Source organism: Ambystoma mexicanum, chromosome 6q (assembly GCF_040938575.1).
Source record: "Ambystoma mexicanum isolate Mex_15411 chromosome 6q, UKY_AmexF1_1, whole genome shotgun sequence".
Lineage (NCBI taxonomy): Eukaryota > Metazoa > Chordata > Amphibia > Caudata > Ambystomatidae > Ambystoma > Ambystoma mexicanum.
The window spans coordinates 990,444,546-990,469,695 of NC_090937.1; the positions used below are offsets into that span (position 1 = coordinate 990,444,546).

The following is a 25,150-nucleotide window of genomic DNA, read 5'->3' on the forward strand; positions in this document are numbered from 1 at the left end:
GATTCGCTGACCTACACACCCTCGCATAGTGTCCAGGCGTGTTGCACCTTCCGCAGACTCTCATTTTTGCGGGACATTCCCCTGAGTGCGGTAGGTCGTACCCACAGTACTGACAGGACTGTGAGCCCATAGATGAGGAGGAACTGTCCGCTCGCTTCTGTCCCCAGTGTGTCTTACCTAGGGCTGGGCGACCAATGGCAAATGCATCCTCACTCTTACCAGGATGTACGGCCGCGTCCATTCTAGCGCCTCTGTTTTCAGGCAGTTCGTAAGCGTGCCCTGTGTCCAGGATTTGGGTAAGTGTTAGGCCGGGCTCTCGAAGTACTTGTCTCCGCAGCTTCCCGGAGCTACAACCTTGTATTAACTGATTACGCACCATCTCTTCTTTGTTCCCCCATCTGCAGGTACTTGCCAGGTGTCTCAGTCTTGCACAAAACTGGTCAAGTGATTCATCGCCCAGTTGCCTTTCCACACCCATTACGAATCTGTCGAAGTCTACATTTGCCATGAGTAGGAAATGGTCCTGGAGGGCTTGTTTGACAGCATCATAAGTGTTCATCTGAAGGTTTAGCGAATCGAAGATCTTGTGGACCTCTGCACCAGCTGAGTAAACCATCATGGCCACCCTCGCATCGTCATCCATTTCACCCGTGGCCCTGAAAAACATCTCAAGTCTTTTGACCCACAACAGCCATTTGGGACCCAATTTGGATGGCGGACCAGAGGTATCAAATTCAGGCATGGGTGCCAGGATGCTGCTTAGCCTGCATGGTATTGGTATGGGTGCAGCACCTTCTTCTTCCTGTTCCCCCATTGCAATGATCTGTGTGAGGTTGTAGGTGAAGGGTCAGCCCTGGGCCTTGTGGTTGTGTTCACTCAATATCTGCTTCACTGACCTCTGCTTGCTGGGAGAAACTGCTGGTGTCTGGTGGTCCAGTTGGGTTGGTTGGGCCTGGTTGTGATGCAGGCGGCTACACAGCACACTTGTTGTGCTTCTTACCCCATCAAAACACGGTGTCCATGGCCATTAGTTCTGTAACAGCCATGGAATGTCCAAAAATTACACAAACATTGATTACAGACAGCGCACGAGCACCCGTGTGGGCCGCTACTGTCGTAATCTGTTCAGCCAAGATGGCCGCCGGCAACTGCGTAGGGTCCGTGGCCACGTAGTGAAGGAGAAAAACACTTTCTCCGACATAAGTTATTGCTGGAGCAGAGTTACATTCACCTCCCTGCGGCACCTCCTTGTCGCCAGTGTTAGAGGTGGGGCGCACCCCGGGTGGCCCCACACGCACACGCACACACTTGCACACAAGAAGGTACGGGACTCGTGTTGCTCACAGGGAGTCCCAGCTGCGAATGCCATTCCGGGGACCTCCCTTTATTTAAAACGCATGCGCAAGCCCAACTGAGGCTCGCGCATGCTCACATCCGTTGTGCGTTGTGCAACAATATCATCACGGTTCTTTTTAGGCGCCAAATAGAAAGTGGTGATTTTAGATTCTGATAAAGCACTTTTAAGCAATTTCAAAGTAAATTGGGGACAGGCGCGCTTAGTGCAGCGTGTGTTTTTAGCCGGGATGTCAGAAGAACCAAAATCAGAGGCTTCCAGTGTGCTAGTTTCCAAGGCCTCTTCCAGTGTGATATTCAGGAGCACAGAGTCCTCCATATAACCCAACAAGGAAAAAGCCACATGCTTGTCCGGGCGATACAAAACAAGGGTAGAGGCTTGACGCTTCAGCATGAGCTCAGAGGAAGGAAGTTCCTTCGAATGTCAAGTTAAAAGCAAGGAGCAATAGCCAAACCAGAAAGGGCCGAGTCCTCAATGCAGTGACGTTACCATCTCAAAGTTAAGAAAGTGCAACAAAAGTAGCAGAGCAGAGCCCCGTACTCACCAACTAGCCAAACTGTGTCTTCACTTCCTCCTCACTTACACACTTGCGCTTGCATTCACACATGCATCAAGGTTTTATGGGGGAAGTGTAAGCTTAGCCAGCCGAGCACCGAACTTCCAGGCAGACCAAGAAAGTCAATGGCAGATCGAAATGGTGCCGTTGCAAGCAGCAATCAGGGAAAAGCAGGCAAGCTGAAATCCAATAGGAACCATTGCCAAACTGTGTCTACACTTTCTCCTGACTTACAGACTTGCGTCGGAAAAATATACAATGCCACAGCGAGAAACGTCTAGACTGGCAGCACTTAAATGCCAGTCTAGCCAGGTAATTACATTTAGCAGGACTGCTTTATCAGAGAAGCCGAGTTAAAAAAAATCAAACCAAACTAAAAAGTGCTAGACTGGCTGCACTAAAATGCCTCTCTGGGCACTAATAATACATATCATGCCTTCTTAGCCAGGACATGGTAGACCATTAAGATTTATTGCACAATCGCCCCCACACACAGCCTCTCCTTCCCACCCCCTGCCCCAACCTCCAAAATTAGCTTCTTGGTCCAGAATTACCTCCACGTCCCTCTTCCTTGTCCCAGTGCTTACGTATGAGGCCCCTTACCTCATAGGTACGTACTGCGATTAGGAAGAGTGGGACTAGAAGTAATGAAGATTACAGGTAACTAAGCCAGGCATTACCTCCAGGTCCTCTACCTCATCCAAGTAATTGTGCATGAGGCAAAGTGCCTCATACACAAGTACTGGGATGATGAATAATATGGCTAGCAGTAATGAAGATTACCAATAAGTCATCAAAGCATTTAACACAAGCAGTGGCACAACACCATTGAGCTGATTGGGCTAGATGTTAAACGTTGCCTGGGTTTCGCTGTTAACAAAGGCCTGGCAATTACTAACATAAAGCATTACAATGTTAGTGCCTGTATTCAAATGCTTACTTTTTTAGGCAATTGAAATCGTGATGTGGGTTTAGTACTTGCATAACAGGGGAGTGATTCGAAGGGTAGAGTGGGACAGGAGACCAATCATTCTCACAGCAGTCCATAAGTGGGTGTTTTCAGTCTTAAAGGACCGAGGTAACTGCTTGTAACACTGAAGCTGCACTAGAATAATCTCATTAGAATGCCTAACGAAGTTAGATGGCCCCAAAATGTAGGTTTCGTTGCGCCCCTGAAAGCAAGCACACACACCATTCACCATACACACACGCACACCCAGCCACCCCATTTATTTAAGTGTGCTCCCTTTCACCATACACTCACACAGGCACACCTAGGCAGCCACCCATACATTTCAGTGTGCACCCTTTCACCATAAACTCGCACACACACACACCCAGCCACCCATACATTTAAGTGTGCACCCTTTCACCATGAACTCACACAAGCACACCCAGACAGCCACCCATACATCATGCACTCACTCATTCATGCACATTACATTATATGAATATATACACACACACTTACATGCACACACTCACATTTAAAGAAAATACATGTTCTTAAATTGAATCTGCTGGTCCACGGAACGAGACCTTCAGCTCCCTGCGGCAGCTAGGAACGTGTGTTCCAGTCATCTGCAGAGGATCCATGGGGTGGAGGGGGGCCCTATTACTTCCGAAAGAAATGGTTTCTTTTTGAAGTCACTCTGACTTCATAAATCAAATATTTCCGTTAGAGAACCAAACCATGACTTAAAAAATGTACTATTTATTTTTGAAGTCAAAGGGCTCTCCCACCCCATGACATGGAGGCCTCCAGCCTGGAGGCTTCCATGTTATGGGTGGGTGCAGCCCTGGGACTTGAAAAAGAAAGTTTCTTTTTGAAGTCACTCTGCCTTCATAAAAATGATTTCTGTTACTCTGTAACAGAAATAATTTCGTTATGAAGGCAGTGTGACTTTAAAAATAAACTATTTAATTTCTCTTTTTGACATTTTTTGGGTTTTTCTTTCTCCCAGGTGCCCCACTCCCAGCACAAGTACAGTGAAAGTGGTGTGATGATAACTCATAGAAAACAAAGTAAAAGAAAAAAAAGCACAACCACCAGGTTTGTTCATGGTTTCTTAGCACAAAATAAAGGAGAGTGGTCATCGATGAGCTGCAAAAATGAAAGTAGCGGATGCTAGCTTTTTAGCAAAAGAAGGGGGCTGCTGCTAAATTGACATTCAGGGCAAAAGCTGGAAAAGAGCTGATACTTTAATGACATCAGAAAAAGGAGGCGTACAATTGGAGGTCCAGCGTAGATGCCAACGGTCTACTTCTGATAGGGGGTGCACTCACGTATGCCCATGGCTTCATGCATATAACATACAAAATACAGTTAAAACCGTTTGGAGGTAAACAGGCTGCCTTCTATTGTGAAAACATTTTGCACAACATGACGGGGACCACCGCATTGCTACCTTGTAAAACAAGTTACCATGATAACACGACCATGTCCCCAGCAGCCCCTTCTGATCCACCAGCAGCCTGTTGGCCTACGAGCTGTCTGAGATCTTCCGGGGTGAATGAAAAGTCAAATGTTAAGCAGACAAACAAAGACCCCAGCCTGGGATACTGCTTTCGCCTTTCTCTCCGATGTGCAATCGAGGGGCCAGCCAAACATCCACGCCTGCTTGCTGGCCTATTGGGCGGGAGAGGACGCCTCATCCCAGCCCAGCTGGCACAACAAAAATTCATAGAGTAACTTAAAAAAAATGTATCATGGTCATAAAATCTCCATATGCATTGGGTAGGTCTCCGTCTAAGGAGCCAACAATTAAATCAAAAAGCTTGACAGCTGGCGGGACAGATATCCATCACACTCGTACATCAAAATTCACTTCAAATACTTATATGTCACAACCCGGAGAACCAGCATGTGGGATGGGAGGGTGGGCAAACATCCAGTGAGCCAGTGAGGAAAGAGGGAGAGGTGAAGGTCAACCCTCTTTTAAGGGTGGTCATCGAAAGACAGGTAATCTCCCTTAGTCCACCGCGCCCTCTAAATCTCGTGCCCAGATGCAGCCCTCCCCTGGATGTGTTCCCCATGGGGGTCAAAGACCCGACCCCCAACACACCAGCATTCGCCATGGCCCACAAGGCTGCCTCCTAATGGCGCCCTCTCTTGTAGGGCCATGGCGGCACCACGAGTAGGGAGCTTTCTTTGGTGGTCGTTAACAGTACTAGAGTGATTTGAAAAGGTAGAGCTGCAAGGCTGAGAGCAGGCCATCTTCTCCCTAATTTAGGGGGTGGGGGGAATCACATTAAGAAATAAAGTAAAACTTGCTTTCTTTTTCAAAATTGAATGTGTGTTTGACTGTCAGTCTAATAATAAAAGATGAAACTAACCTCTTCAAAGTACAGCTGGCCCAATAGGAATAGTGCTTGGGAATCCCCAGCCACGATCCTTTGCTTTAGATATTTTTCCGCCCTTTCCAAAAGATCAGCGTGGGTAGTTTGTGATGCTGCAAAGTAATATACATATTAGCGGGACAAATAACAGGTGGTGTAGGGCTGCAAAAAAATCATCATCAGGCAAGGTCATGGCTAAAAATGGTTGGCATCCATGCCCGCATCAACTAAGTCTATATCCTAACCCCTTGACTAGGTCTATTGCCTAACCCCTTGTTCCTTGCACTTGCCTACTACCACAGCCTTCTGCAAATAATCAAAATACTCTGACTTCAAAAAGTTTGTAAAAACCTGACTGTTGGACAAATACGACTAACTTTTTTATCTGTTACCGATGGCTACTGTCTACTGTACCAAACGCTGTGATACCCCAGGGTCGGGGATTCCAAAAATGGGATAAATAAATAAATAACATAAAATCGCTAAGTAGGAAAGTCTTATTTGGATGTTCTGCAACCATTACACATCTTGCGCATATGAATGAGATTTAGATGGGCCATTTTGCACATTGTTGTTCGTGTAAAAGGTTAACCAAGGCTGGGGAACAGTTAGTTACTTAGTCGATGTGACTGTAACAAAGCTGAAACATTAGCACGCGTTCTATTTCCTTATCTGTTACATGTCTCTGAGTGGAAAAATGTGCTTTTTGCAGTGTTAACATGTTCACAAGACGTGACGACAGCATTGTTATTTTGTAAAGGGTGGAATTTGTGTTGGTTCAATTTGTTGTTGCTACCTACATACATTTATCATGACTGAAAAAAGAGGATATGTTATGATAACTAGGCAATAGAACCTATGGCGGGGGCATTATCATGTCAGATAATGCCCCGGGGGCTTAACGTTAGCCACGGGGGATTACCAGATAAGGTAATGCCCCCGCCCGGAGGGGTTTATTGCTATTAGCCTCCTGAAATGCTTTTCTACTCAGTTTTTCCCGGCGAGGGACGAGGCAGCTGCAGGTAAGTGTGGTGCGGAATGGGGCAGGGAAAAGAGGTGTCGGGGAGGGAGGTGAAATTGAGAGTGGAGGTGAGTGAGGAGAAAGGCCATGGGTGAGTACTTACCTGCATCCCGGCAAGGAAGATGGTGGCCTACCGCTTATGAGGAGTCTAGGAACGTGGGCTTTACCTTGAGGTAAAGTTCTGGGTCCGAGCGCTCAGATTGGCTTGGAGCCTGCCCCCCCCTCCTATCCTCCCACCAGAATGCTAATGGAATCTATACCGTGCAATGTGGTCATTTTTATGTTGTGGAGGCGTTCCTATCCTATAAGAACAATGGGTGTTCAATTGGGTGGGTAGGGGGTATTTTTGCACAATTGCAGCTCTTTTTTCGTTTTTTAAAGTGGTGTACGTAAGGATGACAATACATTGCAGTCATGTTTTCCTATTCCAATATACTTATTGCCCTTTTTGATATTTACAAGGATTCATTGAAGTCTTGAATACACTATTGAATCATCAGTCTACACAAAAGGCGTATAGAGAAAAGAGGACTATGGATTAGGAGCACAGCAGTCACTATGGTGAGTAACTTTTACAAATGTCTGCACTGCACTGCTGCCTAAGGCAGACTCTTTCCTTATTCGCAACATGCGCAATGGATGGAGATGTTCCTGTAAATGAACATTTATTCAGACGGACTTAGAAAAGAGCACTCCATCCATATCTAATCATGCGTTAGATGTCTATGACCTCATTTATAACGTGCTACCTCTTAAGGGTTACTCCAAGGTACTCCCTGTGTATCTGACACTGACCTTCATTCAGGGCAGTGGGTAGGCCTTCTACATTATTTGTTTTACACAGTGTGATAAAGCAGCCTCTTTTTTGTCAGTATGATGTGGAGGAATGCTGGAAGGCTGCCATGTTTATGAGCATGTGACCCCCAAGCCACGTGACGAGAAAGAAAAACTCGGAGAAAAGAGTCTTGCAGTGGGAGTAGGTTGGTTGAAAGTACATGGCTGAGGAGGCAGTGTAGATCAAATGATGAGAGAACCATGAACACCTGAGAGGCGGACAGAACAGAAGGCTGCTGAGGAGCAACTGGACAGTCTGCCTGACCCACAAGCAGCCTTCAAGGACGAATGCCATGTAGAAACGACTTTGGTGAAATTAAAAGAAATTTGAGATGCCAACAAGTGAGGGGGAGCTTGTAAACCAAGAGACCAAGAGGCAGAGAGAGGAGAGGATACATAGCCAATTGCTGGTTCCCAAGAACTGAAGACATTCACGATGCACCTCGGACACCCAAGGCATGTCTGATGCAGAAATCCTTGCAAGAGCTAACAGCAGGAGGTGACAAGCAAACGCTGGCACCAAGAGAGCTACAGAATAGAGAGGGAGAGGTGGGGAACAATGCGAGTAGTGACAACTGACCCCAGGTCACAACATGTCGGAGCCAAGGAGAGAGTACCAAATTGACATAAGTCTTGGAGGTCTGACACCCCAAGAGGATAGCGGGGAGGCACTATCAAGTGAAAGTGAACTAAGAAGAATTGTGTGTTGGGAGTTTTGGTTATAACACTCCAAAGGTAAAGCACAAGGATGCAGACAAGTGAAAAAAGAACCAATAAAAATTGCATGTTGGGAGTTGGGATTCTAACACTCCAATGGTATAGCGGACAGTCACTAACAAGAGTAAGAGACCAACAAAATAATTAATGTTGTAAGCTCCGAATCTATTTCTTCAAGATTAGTAGCACGTTAGTGCTGACAGACGAATGTGAACCCCGAAGGAGTATTGTACTTTGGGAATTTGGAATCCAAAACTCCAGGAACATGACATAGTGGCACTGACAGGCGAGGGGGATCAGGGAAAAGGGGGACATGAACATTGTCACCAAAGGCTAGAATAGCCGCCAAAGTATGAGAAGTTAGGAAAATGAAATGGACACAAGGTTCCAGTAAATGAGAGTGAAAAAGAAACACACACATTTTATCAAAGTTGAAACAACGGCTAACAGTACCAAGGAAGCAGAGAGACAGGTCCTTGAGTGAAGGGAAGTGGAACACTCTGTAACATTGACAGGAAAGAGCATGACCTCATGGGAGGTTGTATTCCCCGTCTGGGCAGAAGCCCTAAGTTAAGTTTGTACCGAGAAATAAGATATCTAACCACTGAGCTACCGGACTTTGGGAAGTTCCACTGCTAGGAAGGTAGGAAAGCCTTGCTGGAAGGATTGGAACACTTAAAAATCAGAAATATTTTCCTTATCAAAGGGAGAAAGAAACCCAGACTGATGGTAATTGTTAGTTTTCTCAAAAGGATTGAATACGAAAGCTGTGAAGACAATCTGCAAGAACTGTAAGAATGAGGACAAGTCGAATACAAGTGAACCAGGCAGAAGTCCATACCAAGCCTATTATGCTAGCCTCCCTTTTCTTTTTAGTTAGGCATTTTTTAAAGTGGTAGGGCCAGTTAGGTAATCAGGATTTGGACCGAAGACTTTTTCTTTGGACTTGATATGCACCCTCAGTTTTTCTTTTGCTAAGTAGGGAACTTCCCTCATATAGATAAGGCAAGTTAGGAGTTTTCTTTTAATTTAAATAAAATCCCTTGTGAACTATCACTAAATTGTCTGACTCCTTCTGGTCCGCTACATACAGCACAGATTCATACTATGGACTCTTGATCCATGATGTAGCCAGCATTCTTATTCACAAGGATCAAAGATGCCTGCTAAATTAATGAATGCAGATTAGTCCTCTCAGGAGGTCCTAAACCTGGACCTCACCTTACTGAAATCAAGGGGCGGAAACCTCAAGTTATGCGCCATGGCATGTTTGGTAAGGAAAGGGGAAGGCAGCTGCCCCCTCCACCTTGCTACCCCCTGGTGCCCAGTGGGCCCCCAACCTCCCGCTGACACCCTGTTAGCCGTGCCCCCCCTGCCACTAAAAGCTGCCTCCACTACTGGAATGCAACCATAATTCCAGGTAGCTGTGCTATCTACGTACCTGGTGGAAATGATAACCTCCTTTCTCTGTCCACCTGCTCACATATGTCCTCGCTTTCTTCAAATGAGCAGCCGCACGCCCGAGACACAGTGTGCAGAATGTCCGATGCATCAGAACCGTCCCTGCAGGGCAGGGGCTCAGAGTTCAGCTTCTTCATCCCTCTCGCGCCTCCTGTGGCATCTGCCACACCACTCCACCGCCAAAGCCTATTGGAAGAACAGCATGCACGTCAGTCAGAGGCGCCTCTGGTCACAATCAGGCATTTACACACTGCCCCTTTCTGGGGCAGATATACCTTTGCTGATCTGAATACATAAATGCAGATTCTGAATAGCAGAAGTTGCGACATAAAACCAGCAACTGGAGGGAGTGGGAAAATGGGCAGCGATACAGTATAGTGGTTCAAATCCACCACCTGAAAAGCCATGCACTAGAGCACAGACGCCCACAGAGAATGTGCAGGGTAAGAAGTGAGACATTACAGATATGTGACCTTGACAATTTCATCAGTGTATACTCATAAGTGATGTTCGTTTTGCCATAGTGGGGACTCCAATCTGAATTTTAGGGTGCAAAGGTTATGTTACCAACTGCATCACTACTAGTTGTTATTTATCTGTTTTGTTAAAAAAGGCTGATCACCCCTTTGCCCTTGTAGCTGTGCTTTATGAATGTTTTTAGTAAAAGAAAAATAATAATGTTTGAGTTGAAATAGAACATATGGATACAGCTGGGCAGCAATGTTACACATCACTGAAAGCCAACTTCGCACCTAGGCCATACCCTGCCTTCTGTCCCTGTCCATATTTTGCTGCAGTTTTTAGGGAAATGGCCGGCAGACTTGGAGGTACATCTCTTAGCTCAGCGAAGCTGAGCAGCTCAAAGTAAATCTCTAGCTAAATGAAATGCATACACAGCTAGTGAGGGGCCATATCCTATCAGACTGATTACAGTGACGAATCACAAGCCCAGGGAGCTGATGATCAAGTTGTACAGGTCAGTGAACACAAACTATAACTGAAACAGGACGTAATGATAGACCTGGGCTGTGGAGCAACACAAGATCTGCCAGCAATGTGCTGTGAGTCTGATGGAAGACTACGCACCTCCCCTTTACAGTACCCATACTATGAAACCACAAGAGCACACTACTATGAAGATGCCTCCAGCAATACCAACTGTTTCACAAAGCTCAGCGATGGACAAACGATGCAAATACAGCTGGGGAAATCCCAGAGACAGCCCAAAATGCTGTGAATAATCACCAACACCATCAGGAACTCAAGGACTCAACATTCTATACGTGCCATCTGAGGGGATTGCAGTTTAGCGAGATAGTTGACAATCCTGAGTTTCATCCAACCGTAACCCCTTGAGTGTCCTTAAGGGATACATCTGTTATAGTCCGGCGCTAATCGTCCTATAGTTAAGGTGAAACCTCTGATCTATCGTAAGTGCGAAAAGGTCTATGGGCCTGAATGTGTGGTGGTAACAGTAAAATATTAAATATCTGCAAACACTAGATTATGTACAGAACTCTTAGTCACTGCATGTGAAAATATTGGACACAAAGCATCTGAAAATAATGGATGCAGGAACCATGCATTACCGCATCCGCACAATACCGAATGCAGTAAACATCCAATTATTCCGACTACCATTACAGAGAGAAATAACATATGAAACAAATACTATACTGTTGGGATGAACATCCAACATCCCACACCTGAGAGCAAATTAAGAAAACACAAGTCTGAAACCACATTGAAGGCCAAAGGACCAGACGTCAGGTATAACACACTGAAACTCCTGCCATCCCGCTTTGATGTGAGGTAGATAGTAGACAGCAAGACACACACACCCACACACATACACACACATACACATACACACACACACACATTTAGGCTCATTTAAGTAGGATGATGGAAACAATTGACGTGTATGCAAATATTATGCTTAGCAAGATATGCACACAGAAGTAAGCAAGACAAAGACATGAAGAGAGCTTCAAGTAGTCATGTAGCATTCAATTCCTCGGGAGCAATAGTCTCGGGAGGATAGCTCAGTGGCAAGGTGCTCGCCTTGGAAGCAAGATGACACAGAGCAACACAGGTTCGATCCCCGGGTCCGTGCTTAGAGAGCTCTGGCTAAAAGCGCGTTATAAATAACCTATCATATCCTATCATAGCATTAGAAACACTAAACGGTAGCAACTATAAGCCACGACAAACATACATTTAACATCTCTTAGGCGTGTGACAAACAGAGTAGGCCTCAGAATAAAGGTAGTTTCATGAGCCATTTAGAGTTACAAGGCCTCAGAAATCCATGGATTATACCACACAGTAAAAATGTATTCAGTTTCAGATCACATTGGAGAGACACAGACAAGGTCATCAGTACCAGACAGGGTGTATAGTCGTGCTGTGATTGGTCAGAATTATGAGGTGAATTTCTTTCCAGGTACAGAATGAGAAAGCATGATTTAATCAGATGTTACAACCATGAGCAGACCCTGTGAGGGGAAGCTGTAAAAGCTTCACAGGGATTGGTTATCAACAGTAAGGTGCAGCAAGGTCCCACACATCTAATAAAGGAAACATAAAACCAATGAAGTTCCTGCCCATGTTCATAGAAACTAGCAAATACAAAGCCGCAGTTTGGTGGGAACGAGGCAATGTGCAGAGACATGCACATGCACAAAACAAAGTCAATCAGGCAGAAGACTCACACTGCCCCCTGTTGGAAAACATCCACCTAGGAGTGAAAGCACAAACACTGAGCAACATGAGCCCTCAGCCCAAGAAGAGATCAATATCCTAGATCAAGAGAGACCAAGCAGGCCTACTACATAACAGAGAGCATATTAAAAATTATGCAGTGATTCCTGACAAGTCCCCGAATTATAGATAGGTAGAAGTAATAGGGCCATTCACTTACACACATTTAGAAATGCACCATTTAATCATGCTCATGGTCCCAGAGCAAGAGGCCAAGAAGCATGCCCCATGAAGTCATGTAGGCACACCACGAGAAAGGAATCAGAAGGGTAACATATTTCCAATGGAAAGTTGCAGTTGAACAAGGGTGTGAACGGTAAGTTGGTGCCAACCTTTTTAGGTCTCATGGGAAAGGATGTGAAGTATTCTTTTCTGTTGCCACACTGTTCACACCTCACAATTCTATTGGTCGACTATGACAGAAGCATGGCAACCCCCTGGATAACCAAAGGGACCAAGACAATCAACCATTGAGTTGTATATGAAACATTTTAACATGTCAGGCATCCAATTCAGTTAATGTAAAAATTGATGATCCCACCATGAGATCCTTACCATGAGGTAGTCATTAGAAAGGCCATGAGGGATAGGATAGGCCAATATGGCTAGGAATTATTTAGAATCAGCTATGGAGAAATCAAGACTGTCCGAACAGCAGATATGAATTTGAATGCATTTTGAAACACTGGGTAAAACTTCACTCCGCTTCTCACTATATAAACAACATTTTATGAGCTAACATTGAATGATTCGTGGATTATTCCCAGCTGCGGTTGCATGTAATAAACCTTTGTTTTTTCTTGCACTCCGTAAACTTTTTTATTGGCCTTTGAATGACTTTTATAGTATTGATTTGGGGTCTTACCCTACAGTACGAAACACCATAAGAAATTACCGGCATGAAATAGCATATGGACATGAAGTGCAGGTGTAGCAAAATCAATCACGGGTGCACATAATCAGCCCTCCCAAACTAAAACGTTTACACCAGACCACACCCAAGAACAAAGGCAACATGCAGCCCAGTGGAGCACTGCCAATATACCAAGGGGAGCTGTATCTGCTAATGGATGCCCAGAGGAATTCAGCAATCATGCTGAAGGTGGGCGAACAAGGACAGAGGAGGCGGAAGAGGCCGCCATTACCCAGGATCAGAATAACTCCATGTGCACTAACGGAAACACAAATCCTGAGTACTTAGCAGCTGGATAGGGCAACCATAATCAATTTATTCCAGCTCGTTCAGTATGACCCTGAGAGCCAAATTGAAATATGAACTGCCATCCCCCCTCTAATGATGTTAGTCGCTGTATTATAATGTCATGTTATAGGCAGCTATCAGCACCCTGTCGGCATTGTGCAAAGCAAGGCTAAGCCCACATTTTCAAAAATACTGACAGGTGCTGACTGTCCTACTCCACCATGCTTCAGCACATATTTCCCTTTCAACAAGCCAAGAGGCTATACATGCCATCACAGGAAACTTCTATGATGTTGAATAATTTCCCATCATAATTGATGTACACATTTGCCATTTGTGCCCGCCCCCCATGCAACACTGGAATCGGAATCAGCAGCATACACTGACTGTGCAAATGGCATGTTACACTGACGTGACCATCACACACTGCTGTGCAAGGATACCTGACTCTACATATTACACAATGGTTACATATTACAAAAAGGTACTGTGCAACAATACCCTCCCTGTGTACATTGCCACACACAGGGGTAAATAACATTGCTCATAGGTAAGTACAACACTGGGGTTGTGTGCCATTCTAAAGGGGTGCTGTGTTCATAAAGAGCCTACATCAGCCATGCACAACCAAACATATGCCACCACATCATTTCCCACATCCCACAACAAAGCTAATGGACCAGGTCATGCATACAAAATACCCCTATAAGTGGCTGGTTATCCAATCAAAGTGCAAGCATTGGGTAATGTCTCACTCACGTCCTTACAGGTGATGCTGGCTATTGTGAGAAACTAGAAGGTGTCTCACCCACTAGTCCCGGTGATCTGTCATAAAGGTGGCCAGGACACAGCCATCGCTTTTGGATCTAGTTCCTTGGGGTGGACCAGTGCAGGAGTATCACCTGGGGGAGGGGATTTCGGGGAGTAGGACACTGTATGGTGAGACGCGGTATCCCCTTCCCTATAACACATTTACTCCATCCTACAAAGTAGGGTATTTAGGAACTCTACACCGCCGCCCACTTTACAACATGAACACTTTCTCACAGACAGCCCGCTATGAAAGAAAAAGGACTAACACCTGAGCCGTATACCTGACATGCCCCAATACAATGGTAAAGCAAGGTCAGGCAATTACTGACCATCACACACACCTGACTTCCATTAAGCTTCCCCACATGTATAAAAGGTGGAGCACGAGAGCTCACTCTGACGGAGGCAAAATACACAGGGAAACAGCAGTCCCAAGATGGCAGTTTAACGGGAGAAGAAAGACAGCAGAAGAGAAGGGGTTCGCAAAGAGTGAAGTTCCCTTGACCTTTTCGACAAGGACCTGTTTCTTTCATGAACACGAGATTGTGAAAGCTTAAGACCAGGAAAACAGAATGAAGTATCCTGCATTATGTGTCTGAAATACCTGGGGCCCTCCCTTGTCAATAGAGGCGGGGAGAATCACCAGCCGCGTGGTACTGTCCTTGGTGCCATGAACAAAGCAGCATTAATGAAATTAACCCAGCCAGTGTGTTGGGGAGACCGATACCAGACCAATGTGTGTTGCAGCCAAGGTTGCAAGCAGTGGCAACATTGTATGGCAAGTGCTGGAATGAACTGCTGATGAGTGAGTGAACTTTGAAAGCAAGATATGATACCTTTTGACAGAGTGGTCCAGCACCGAGTGTGTGCTCAATCGAAGGACTCTGTAACGTATCCAGCTGGAAAGTGAAAGAGTTGTAGAGAATTGTGAATCGAAGTGTTCCTGCGATGGGTCAAGTTAATCCTATGCACAGTCAAAAGTCTTCGATGTTGATACAGTAAAGACTGTTAGTGGCAAAGTGGATAAAGTTGGTCCGAGCCTGGCAGCGGGAGATCAATTGAAAGCTTTGTGTTAAAGTGAGTCTGAGCCCGGCGGAGGGCGACCCGGGGTGAAGTGAAAATCACCCAAGTAGATTTTGGGTTAAAGTGGGTCTGAGCCCAGCGGAGGCAGACCCGGGGTGAACAGAAAATTACCTGAGAATTTGTACATGTGAAGTCCTAAGAAAGGAACTTTGATGTTTGTCGTCTTGCATCAGGCCCTCTCAAGAAGAGACTTTGAATGGCAAAGAGCCTTTGGCACAGAAGGCCATGATGTTGAAGTTCTGAACTGCACTCTCGTGCTAGAGAAGCCAGACACTGTGCTAAGCTCCAATTTGCCACCTTGTCCCGTGCTGAAAACGTGGGGAAGGAAAGCCAATGGCTTGAATATCCTGACATATAATTTCTTGAAAACTTTTCTTTTGCATAACATTGTTTCACACACTATTTGTATTTAGAAGTAACGATTGGCAATAGGTTTATTAGTATAGGCCCATTTATTTTGAAAAGACACCACTAGGACTGCATTATTTATTATTTGATGGTCGTAGCTTGCTCCCATCTTTAGATTTAGGATTAGATGGGTCTTTTTCAAACCCAGTTAAAGTTGAATAAACACCCTTGAACTGTGTTCACTTGTGTCTGTCTTACTGTTTGATACCATGCCTTACTTATACTATCCACTGCTCCATGGCTACTGACACTATTCTCAAAACGGCTTGATCCACAGTGGGGGGGTTCACAACTTCTTACTCCATGGAGAAGTACTTATATTATACAAAAAGAAGTTAAACAATTCGAAAGTGCCTATTTGAAAGGATATCCTAACTAGCAAACAATAACATACCATATTATTTCATTAACATATACTTCAATTTTATTACTCACATGTAGTGAAAATTCTCAATAAAAACAATCATAAAAAATGATCATATCACATAAAACAATTACAAAAGTAAAAAAGCAACACAAGTATATCTGTATAAGTGGGTCCTAATGGTACGGTTTTTCTAAGGTCAATAACAGTGTCAACAATTCACACTCAGATCCTTACACCACAGAATAATCTGGATGTTTCATATTCTTTGATGTATTCAATAGGTTCCCAACTTGCACTAGTTTCTGTCCCTTAGACACACAGAATGTAGGACATTCTTCAGGGGTATAAAATGCCTTGTGTTGATTGTATTCAAAAAAGCTTCTAACATTGAGGGGATACCCTGCAGGTCAAAAAAGAAGGCACTAATTAGTACTGCATCTCTCTATATAGGTCATTTTAATTTAACCATTTAATGGCTACTGGCCCCATAACAAAACCCCCAGAGGCTTGTAGCTTGTAGAGAGGCTCTATAATGTGACATACACCTAAACCCACAACACTATACAGAAGGCCTTTGGACTACTGAAAAGTAGGTTCAGTTTCCTAAAGAGGACTGGTGGAGAACTGATGTATGCCCCCAAAAATCTCTGCCGCATTGTTCTGGCATGTTGCATACATCACAATCTGTGCTTACGGCATAATGTACCAATGCCCAGAATGTCATCATTCCACAAGACAGTGATAAGGATAAGGACGAAGAAGAAGGCCCAGACATACAGCCAGCATGGGATTTGTGGAAATGCCAGATCACAAGGCAGTGTTTAGTGAACTCATTTCTCTGAGTGTATATGTGGGTGGTCACTGATCAAAAGAGGGCAATACTGTGTATGAATTGTGCAGTTGTAGAAAATGTGAACAAGTATTAATTCAATACTGTAACAGCTAGACATGCAACCTGATGAGAACCATCATTAAAGTGTTATAATTATCACTAGACACATATGGAGTCACCAACACACCTCACAACCTCCCTTCTCCCCAACACACCCCTCAACCTCCAAAACAGGGGAACAATAATCAACCGTCCACATTTGCGCCCGATTTTCTTTCCCTTGGCAGATGGGTTTGGGTTGTGGGGGTGTATTAGTCTTGTAGACCTATGGGTTGGGCAGCAGGGAACTGATTCATCTGTGATGTTGACAGAGGGGGATGTGTTGGGTTTGTGCCCACCAAGGATTTCACTCGGACTAGTGTGCTCTCTGCATGCTCCAAAATGCTGATATCAGTGCGAAGTCATGGTTGGTTGCCTCAGTGCTCCCCCAAATGCACAGGCTCTGGAGAGAGATAGCACCGACCATGCTCTCCAGTTTCCCACACAGGCGTGACATATGTTGTCCTGTCTTCTTCCCATGACATGTTATGGTTTTTGGATGTCTTGCAGGACATGGACATAAAAGTGTTCATTTGACAAGTCCTCCTGCTGCAGTCTGGTCTCCATCTCTCCGATTTCTTGGTTGACTGCCTGGTGTTGGGCCTAAATAATCTTTTGTTGGCCTGTGGCTTGAGCACCTGCAGCTACCAAGTGGGATGCAGGGGGAGCATATGCAGACAAGGTTACACAAGCCAATAGTTTTTCCATTATTGTCAGGCCCTTGTGTATTAGGTGACCACACTCCAATATCACCCTGGACAGCATCAGAGTTGTCTGTGCCAATTCCAGTAGGTGTGCTCAGTGAATTATCTTTGTTCTCCTTGCCCTGGTCATGCCCAAGTTCAATTGACAATACTTTTGAGTGTGGGATGAGTGCCATGACGTCTTGGTCAACTTCTACAAGGATAATAATGGGCACACTTGCTGGCATACTTTGGTTCTCGTGTTTTACCAACAGGTATGGTGGAGTGGCAGACATTTATATGCAGGCTAGCAAAGTGTTGGGGACTTGTCTGGGTTGGTGTGCTGTGTATGGTTGAACACCTTCCCTCCTCCCTTTACAGTGGACGGTGGGTCACACAGACATGCTGTGGGGTTTACTTCTATGCACTTTCTATCATCAATTGTGGGAACATATATTGTCTACTCACCGGATCCTGTGATACAACTGATGTCCACTACAATGGCTGCCTTTGCCTCACATGGTTGTAATATGGGTCTGGCACGTTCTCCCTACAGTTGCTAGGCCCTCCTGCTGGTAGTCTGAGATGATAGAGTGGACCTTTTACTTCAGGTTATACTACCAGGTTTCAGGTTATACTACCAGGGTATTACCACCTCTTGACATCCCTGGCTGGACAGGGATGTACAGACAAAGCTTGGACCTTGTTTCACAAACAGTCCTAAAGTGCTGCATGTTTGGCTGGGGCAGTTTTCACCATCAAGTGGCCCTCGAGCCCGGGTGCCTACTTGGCAACCTTATCCACAAGGACTATGAGCCCCTGCTCTGAGAATGTTGGCTTCCTCTGCCTACCATCTTGTCCCTTCCGTCTGCCAGGGTCCCCAGACTTATGTCTGCTTCTCATTCTGTACAGAAGGAATACAGGGACTCAAATTTGCTATAGATTGCCTTCCTGTAATGGCCGCATAGACGTGTGTTCTTTTCCAGAAATGCAGAATTTTGCAGTGTCAGATTGTTACCGGATCCAGTAACTACAGTTAACGTATGCATTACGGTAATGCAGTAATCATACTGTGTGCCTCCATTTACTGCATCCGCTAACAGTCTTTACCGGATTGTCTTTGACCAGATGTTTTTCCCGCCACACTCCTAATCAGGTCCATGCCTAATACCTTTTGATATGTAGGACGGATCAACTTGAAAACATTTTATTGGCCCGGGCCCCCCAAAACTGTAAAATATGGTACAAGTATTTGTTACGGTTCAAAATATACAATTGATTAAAAAAAGTTTTTTTTTACTTTTTGCATTGCTTTTCCTGTATGTATGAAAATAATGATAGGCCATCATTTACCAGATGCCATTTGGGAGGTCCTATGCGATGACATATGTGATGTCTTCATTGTGCTCTAATTTCCAGTTGTCACTGATGTCATAAGTGATGCCATTAGAGATGTCTTCAGTATCAGTGCGTTTATGGGCTGCGCAATTTAGATTCAGTTAAAATGACATAGCTGCTAATACCTGGCCAATTCCAGGGGTTCTGATGTGTTAAACGTGCACCTTAACATCACTTCAACAATTTTTTTTCATTGATAATATATATATTACTGGGCCACGGTAGTGGCTGTGTAGTTATGGTTAAATTGCTGTTTCCATAGGAAGAGCACTTTTTGGGCGCCTTATAACTCCGCTCCCCCTGGACGAATCCTCACCAAACTTTGCGGAATAAGTATATGGGCCACTCTGACGTTTTCTGCAAAGTTTGGTGATGTTTGGTCCAGGGGGGGAAAGGTTATAGCGGGGGTCCCAAAACATCTTTTTTTCCTATAGACTGAATGGGGGAAAAGTTTGCGCACATCTACAGCCTAAACGGTTGTACGGATTTTCACCAAATTTCCAGCAGGAGCTTGGTCCCAAACGTGTGCTTTTATAAATTTGGTGCCAATTCGTCCACTACTTTTCTTTAAAACAACAAAAAAGTATGTCTGAAAAAATTAGTGATATCTATGTCCGCTCCACGGACACACTACCCTGTTCGCTCCGCGGACAAGATACCGATTGGCTAATCCGTAGCGTCATGTTCGCGGACATGTGGCACATTCACTGATTGGGTGTTGAACATCGTGAAGTGCGTCAGATTCTGTTGCTGCGCCCGCCATATTTTCTTCGTGTTTTGGAGTACGCGGACATCGCCGGTAACACATATAAAACACCACAACAATGCACTTGTTAAACTTATGAAAAATTGTATCGGAAGGTGAGGGTTAATGAGGGTGGGATGGGATGTGGAGCAGGATGGCAAAAAGTGCTGTTTTCTTGTCTTCTAAGTCATATGGTAAATTGCGTCGTACAGTTGGAAATCTGAGGCAGCCACCTGCAGTGTTTGATGGAAAGAGCGGGTTTGCAAGTGTATGGGAGTACCACTTCTCATGAATGCGTTCAGACATGTTGTTGAAAAGTCAGAATGTATTTGCATTCTGAGCGAAGGTCGCTTGGTTTGCTTTTGTGGTTGCAAGCTCAGTAGGCCCGCGCATCTCACTGTACCCATAAGGGTCAATTGTTTTTTGACCTTGAGCGAAAGGGAAACATTCACTAAGAATGCAGGGAGTGCAAGTTTGGTAAAAATACCATTTGATAAGGTTATGTATTCAAAACGTTTGTTAAAACACATGTAATATCAGTTGAAGAAGATTCTTTGCTGCAAGTACTTCGCTGTCTGGATTATAACAAAGACAATGGAGACGGTAAATATCGTGTAAGTTTACTTTTGCCCACTCTACACCAGAACAAGTTTTAATTTGTTTTTACCACAAGAGTAATTTTGGCATTATAACTGAGGTACTATCTTTCTGTGTAGCTGTCAATTTTTTAAAAACGTTATGGAGAATGCAGAATCTCAACCTTTGTAGGCTATCGTTAGGTTCAACCATGTGCCACACTATTATTTCTTTAAAATCTCATGTAAGGCCACATCGATTTGTGTACCAGTTTCCACATTTTTTTTGTTTTTTTTTGCAATTGTTTGGTAAAGGTTGGGTATTGATACGTATTTTCTGTTACGTTTTCCGAACAGCTACATTCAGCCGTTCTGTGATTGCCATGGATTCCAGCTGCCAAGTGATGGGTTCTTTGGACGCCAAATCCACGTACTCGTGACCGGCTGCCTAACCGTGACTGTATTGTGGGACGACAGGGCGGGCACCATTTGTCCATACGCTGGAGTGGCCATTAGGAGTAACATAACATCTTTTATGGTGGTGTAGTCCAAAGTTCATGCCAACGTCTTGGAAATCACTGTGCGACCGAAGTGGCTGCTTTATCAAAAGTGAATACACTTCGTGTATGCGAAAAGATCAACATGTGCCTCACGATTAACATTTTCGATGGCGACGGAACAAACAGTTACTATTTCATTGCAAATGGAAATAGTCCGATGGTCTCGGACAGTTTATTGTGAAATTAAAGTACTGTTAATGTTTTCCTTTAAAAACAGTTTATTATTTCATAATGTAAAGTGCTACGTTCTATGTCGCTGTGTGTTCATTTGCAAGTTCTGCGTCATGGCACGTAGGTGCTTTTGGGCGCATTTGGCTACGCTGGAGAGGAACGTCATCCAGAAAGGTGTTGAATATCACTAGGGTTGGCTATGTGACAAGATGTGGGAGTGTTTTCGTATTACACAAGTTTCGTAATGTAGTTAAAAAACATTGTGGTATACGTTTATTGACTGAGGGGTAGGCTGCAGCCATGGGGACTGGGCAGAATGTCGGGGTCATGGTATAAGGTCATGATCCGCACAATGTGGCTACTGGTCATGACCAGAAGGGAGAAAAGATAGGATTACAGTGGCCATGTCCACCTGGGACTGGCTTTGTGGTAAAGTTGTTCGACATTACCATACATTTGAAAGGGAGGAAAAAAGTGCTGGTGGTAATATGTTAACAGCGTTTCCTTTGTACTATTTGGAGGCGGCCATGGAAAGCGAAGAGGGGCCATGTATGGAACAACCGCATTTCCTTCTATGGTGGCCATGTTGGAAATCGAAAGTGAATACTTTGTGTATGCGAAAAGATCAACGTGTGCCTCACGATTAACATTTTCGATGACGACGGAACAAACAGTTACTATTTCATTGCAAATGGAAATAGTCTGATGGTCTCAGACACTTAATTGTGAAATTAAAGTACTTTACAAATTTTAAAATTGTAAATGTTTTCCTTTAAAAAACTGTTTATTATTTCATAATGTAAAGTGGTACGTTCTACGTCGCTGTGTGTTCATTTGCAGGTTCTGCCTCACGGCACATACTTGCTTATGGGCGCATTTGGCTACGCTGGAGAGGAATGTCATCCGGAAAGGTGTTGAATATCACTAGGGTTGGTTATGTGACGAGATGTGGGAGTGTTTTCGTATTACACAAGTTTCCTAATGTAGTTTAAAAATGTCACGGTATACGTTTATTGACTGAGGGATAGGCTGCAGCCATGGGGACTGGGCAGAATGTCAGGGTCATGGTATAAGGTCATGATCCGCACAATGTGGCTACTGGTCATGACCAGAAGGGAGAAAAGATAGGATTACAGTGCCCTTGTCCATCTGGGACTGGCTTGGTGGTAAAGTTGTTCGACATTACCATACATTTGAAAGGGAGGAAAAAAGTGCTGGTGGTAATATGTTAACAGCGTTTCCTTTGTACTATTTGTAGGCTGCCATGGAAAGCACAGAGGGGCCATGTATGGAACAACCGCCTTTGCTTTCTATGGGGGCCATGTTGGGAAAGGATTTTGTTTTGTATGCGATTTTTTTTTTCCTATTCTTAAACTGTGAAAGGTAGGTCTTAGAGGAACATTTAATTTGTTTATGGATGGCTTTTTTTTTGGAAGGACAGCTAAGAAGGAAAGTTGCCAACGGAAATGAGCAAAGAGGCACCAAACAGTAATATGGGGGGCTAGGCGGATGGGGGAAAATGTAGCACGTGTGTTCTTTCGAAGGTAGGGCCAATGTTTCTCATGCTCCATCATCACAGTAGTGCTGCTGTTTTTTGGGGAGGAGGGCTGGCCTTAGCTCATGTTGTTTTCAGATAAATAGTATTTTTGCTAAAAATATGTACTGTGTGCTACATTGTTAATGGCTCACTACAAATAGGTGTTGGAGCTGTGCAAGGGAAATGTTCAAGGTGGCAGATCCTACATCAGTAAAAAATTTACTTCCACACTGTCCATGCGGGATAGATCTTATTGTTAAGTGTGTACGGATTCATGGACACCTCACCGTACTCTGCACCAGTATATGGTCATGTGCTGGGCCGGCCTTTGGGGCAGCCGCACCCTGGCTGAATTGGCGCCACCCTCCCCGTGTGTCCCTGGTCAACAGGGCCCGTGGGTACGGAGTGTTTTTTTTTCCCCATCTCCTCGCTCCGGTGAGGAGGTAATTCTATTAATAGGGTGTATTAGCACCCTATTGTTCCTCAATGCGCTCCGCTGCCGCGGACGCATTGACCAAAAATGAGCCACCTGCCGCCACTATGCCAGCTCGGGGGAGCCATTGAAAGACTCCTCCGAGTTGGCGTGGGGCTAACGGTCCCTTTTCTTGGTTATGGTGCCTGCGGCAGAGGGGCGCATTTGGTGGTAATCGGGTGCTAAGCACCCGATTGACATTGAATGCGCCCGCCTGCTGAGACTTCTACCGCTACGCCAGCTTCACTGAGCCCTTGAAAGAGTCCCCCGAGCTGGCGTGGCGGGGGGCTAATGGCGCTCTGGGGAGCGCGGCACCCCGGCCGGTCGGCCGGCTTGCCCCCACCCCCCAAGGCCGGTTCTGGTCATGTGGCATTCTCCACAAGGTGTGCAATGAAGTCAGATGTTACTTTACATTATGGTTACGTGCCACTACTAGAAACCGATGAGCTTTAGTAAAAAAGCTTTGTTACAGGGACATTATAGGTAAGTTGCGCTACTTAAAACCTATCAAATTCAGTAAAAAACTTTATTAAAGGGACGTTATGGTTAATTGCGCAACTAAAAACCTATTAAATTCTCTAAAAAAACATTGTTACCGGGACGTTATGGTTCAACGTAAAATCGAAAACCCTTGAAATTCACCAGTTATGGTAAGCTAAGCAACCATAACTCGCACCAACACAGTGCACTGCTAAGACTAACACCCAGGCCATCAAACATGACACAAATGTCATTTGACATCACTGACTTTAATGCAAGTTTTCATATGTAAAACTGGGAAAATGTACAAACTGAGGAGTAAATGACTTCTCTAGTTCATTCTTGTATGCAATTTACAGCTCCTGAATACTTAACTCAAAGTAAGCCCCGACTTTCATATATTTTCAAAAGGTGCAAATTGGGCAATGCACAAACTGTGAAACTCATGCGACCTTTGGTACAGTTGGATGAAAAGAATAAATTGCTTACCCGTGGTAAATTTTTTCGATAGGATGTTTCTCTCACATATTCCTCACCTTTTGATATCTCCAGATCCACCTTTAGCTGGTTTGGAAATAAATTCCAGCAGGGTGTTGTGCGCGTCGATCCATGTCCCTCGAGGGCATCTGACTCTGGTATCACTGGTATACAGCACGCGCAGCGAGCATTGGCTTCAGTTCCGTTTTTATGCGTATTTCCAATTATCTTATGGGTGTACCTTACGCCTGACAGTTACTCACTGTGAAAGGGCATAAACTGCAATAACAAGGACATTTTACTGCAGGGTAGGTTGGGAAGGGTGATGAGGAATATGTGGGAGGAACATCCAATAGAAAGAACATTACCACGTGTAAGTAGTTTGTTCTTTGAATGTATACTGTCCTTCCACGTATTGCATTTTATGGAGGAGGGAGTCTGAATTTTCGTTTCAAGTGAGAATTCAGGAGTTCCTTATTGGGCTGTGTGTGCTGAATGTAACACTGTCTTCTCAAAATCACCTTCCCGGCCTGAAGAAGAGTCCAGACTATAATGCTTGGTGAATGTGTGGAGGGAGAACCATGTGGCTGCTGCACAAATATCCTGAATTTGGACTCCCCTCTGTAAAGTAGAGGAAGTTGCCATGCCCCTGGTCGAATGAGCTGTGAGACTTTCAGGAGGATTTTTTCAATAGCATTCAGAAATTCCTAAAATGATTAGGTTTGTTTTGTGACCGCCATACCCAAGTAATGGCCCGTGTAACCAACGAAAGGTTGATCATCCTGTCTTAACTTAGACATCATGGATAAGTAGAAGGTAAGTGCACACCTTGGGTCAAGCATGTGTAATTTCTCATCTTCCCAGGATGAGGTGGAGGATAAAATGACAGAAATATGATTTTTTGAGTTAAATTAAGCTCAGAAACAATTTTTTGTAAAAATGTAGGTTTGACCTTAAGGACTACTCTATCCTTAAAGAAGACTGTGTAAGGGGGCTTGCAAGACAAGGCTTGAAGTTCACTCACCCTACGAGCTGATTAAAGAGCAACGAAAAGGATAGTATTTAGTGTTAGCAATCTTAGAGGGCAGGAATGAATAGGCTAGAATAGAGCACACATGAGAAATTTCAAAACTAAGTTAAGACTTGAAATGGGATAAGAGGGAATACATTTGCCAATCCCTTCAGAAATGGTACCACTGGTGGT

General features: G+C 44.6%; 1 protein-coding gene across 2 annotated transcripts in view; it reads right to left on the reverse strand.

The window, feature by feature from the left end:
* Window positions 1–25,150, reverse strand: part of LRP2BP (LRP2 binding protein) — a 376,290-nt gene that overhangs the window by 279,275 nt on the left and 71,865 nt on the right. For both annotated transcript variants that reach the window (XM_069631511.1, XM_069631512.1), the window contains exons 2-3: window positions 9,263–9,468; window positions 5,247–5,362 (exon numbers count right to left, since the gene is read on the reverse strand). In XM_069631511.1, the coding sequence (XP_069487612.1) occupies window positions 5,247–5,362; window positions 9,263–9,419 (273 nt within the window). In that variant the 5' untranslated portion in view covers window positions 9,420–9,468. The remainder of the gene's footprint in view (window positions 1–5,246; window positions 5,363–9,262; window positions 9,469–25,150) is intronic.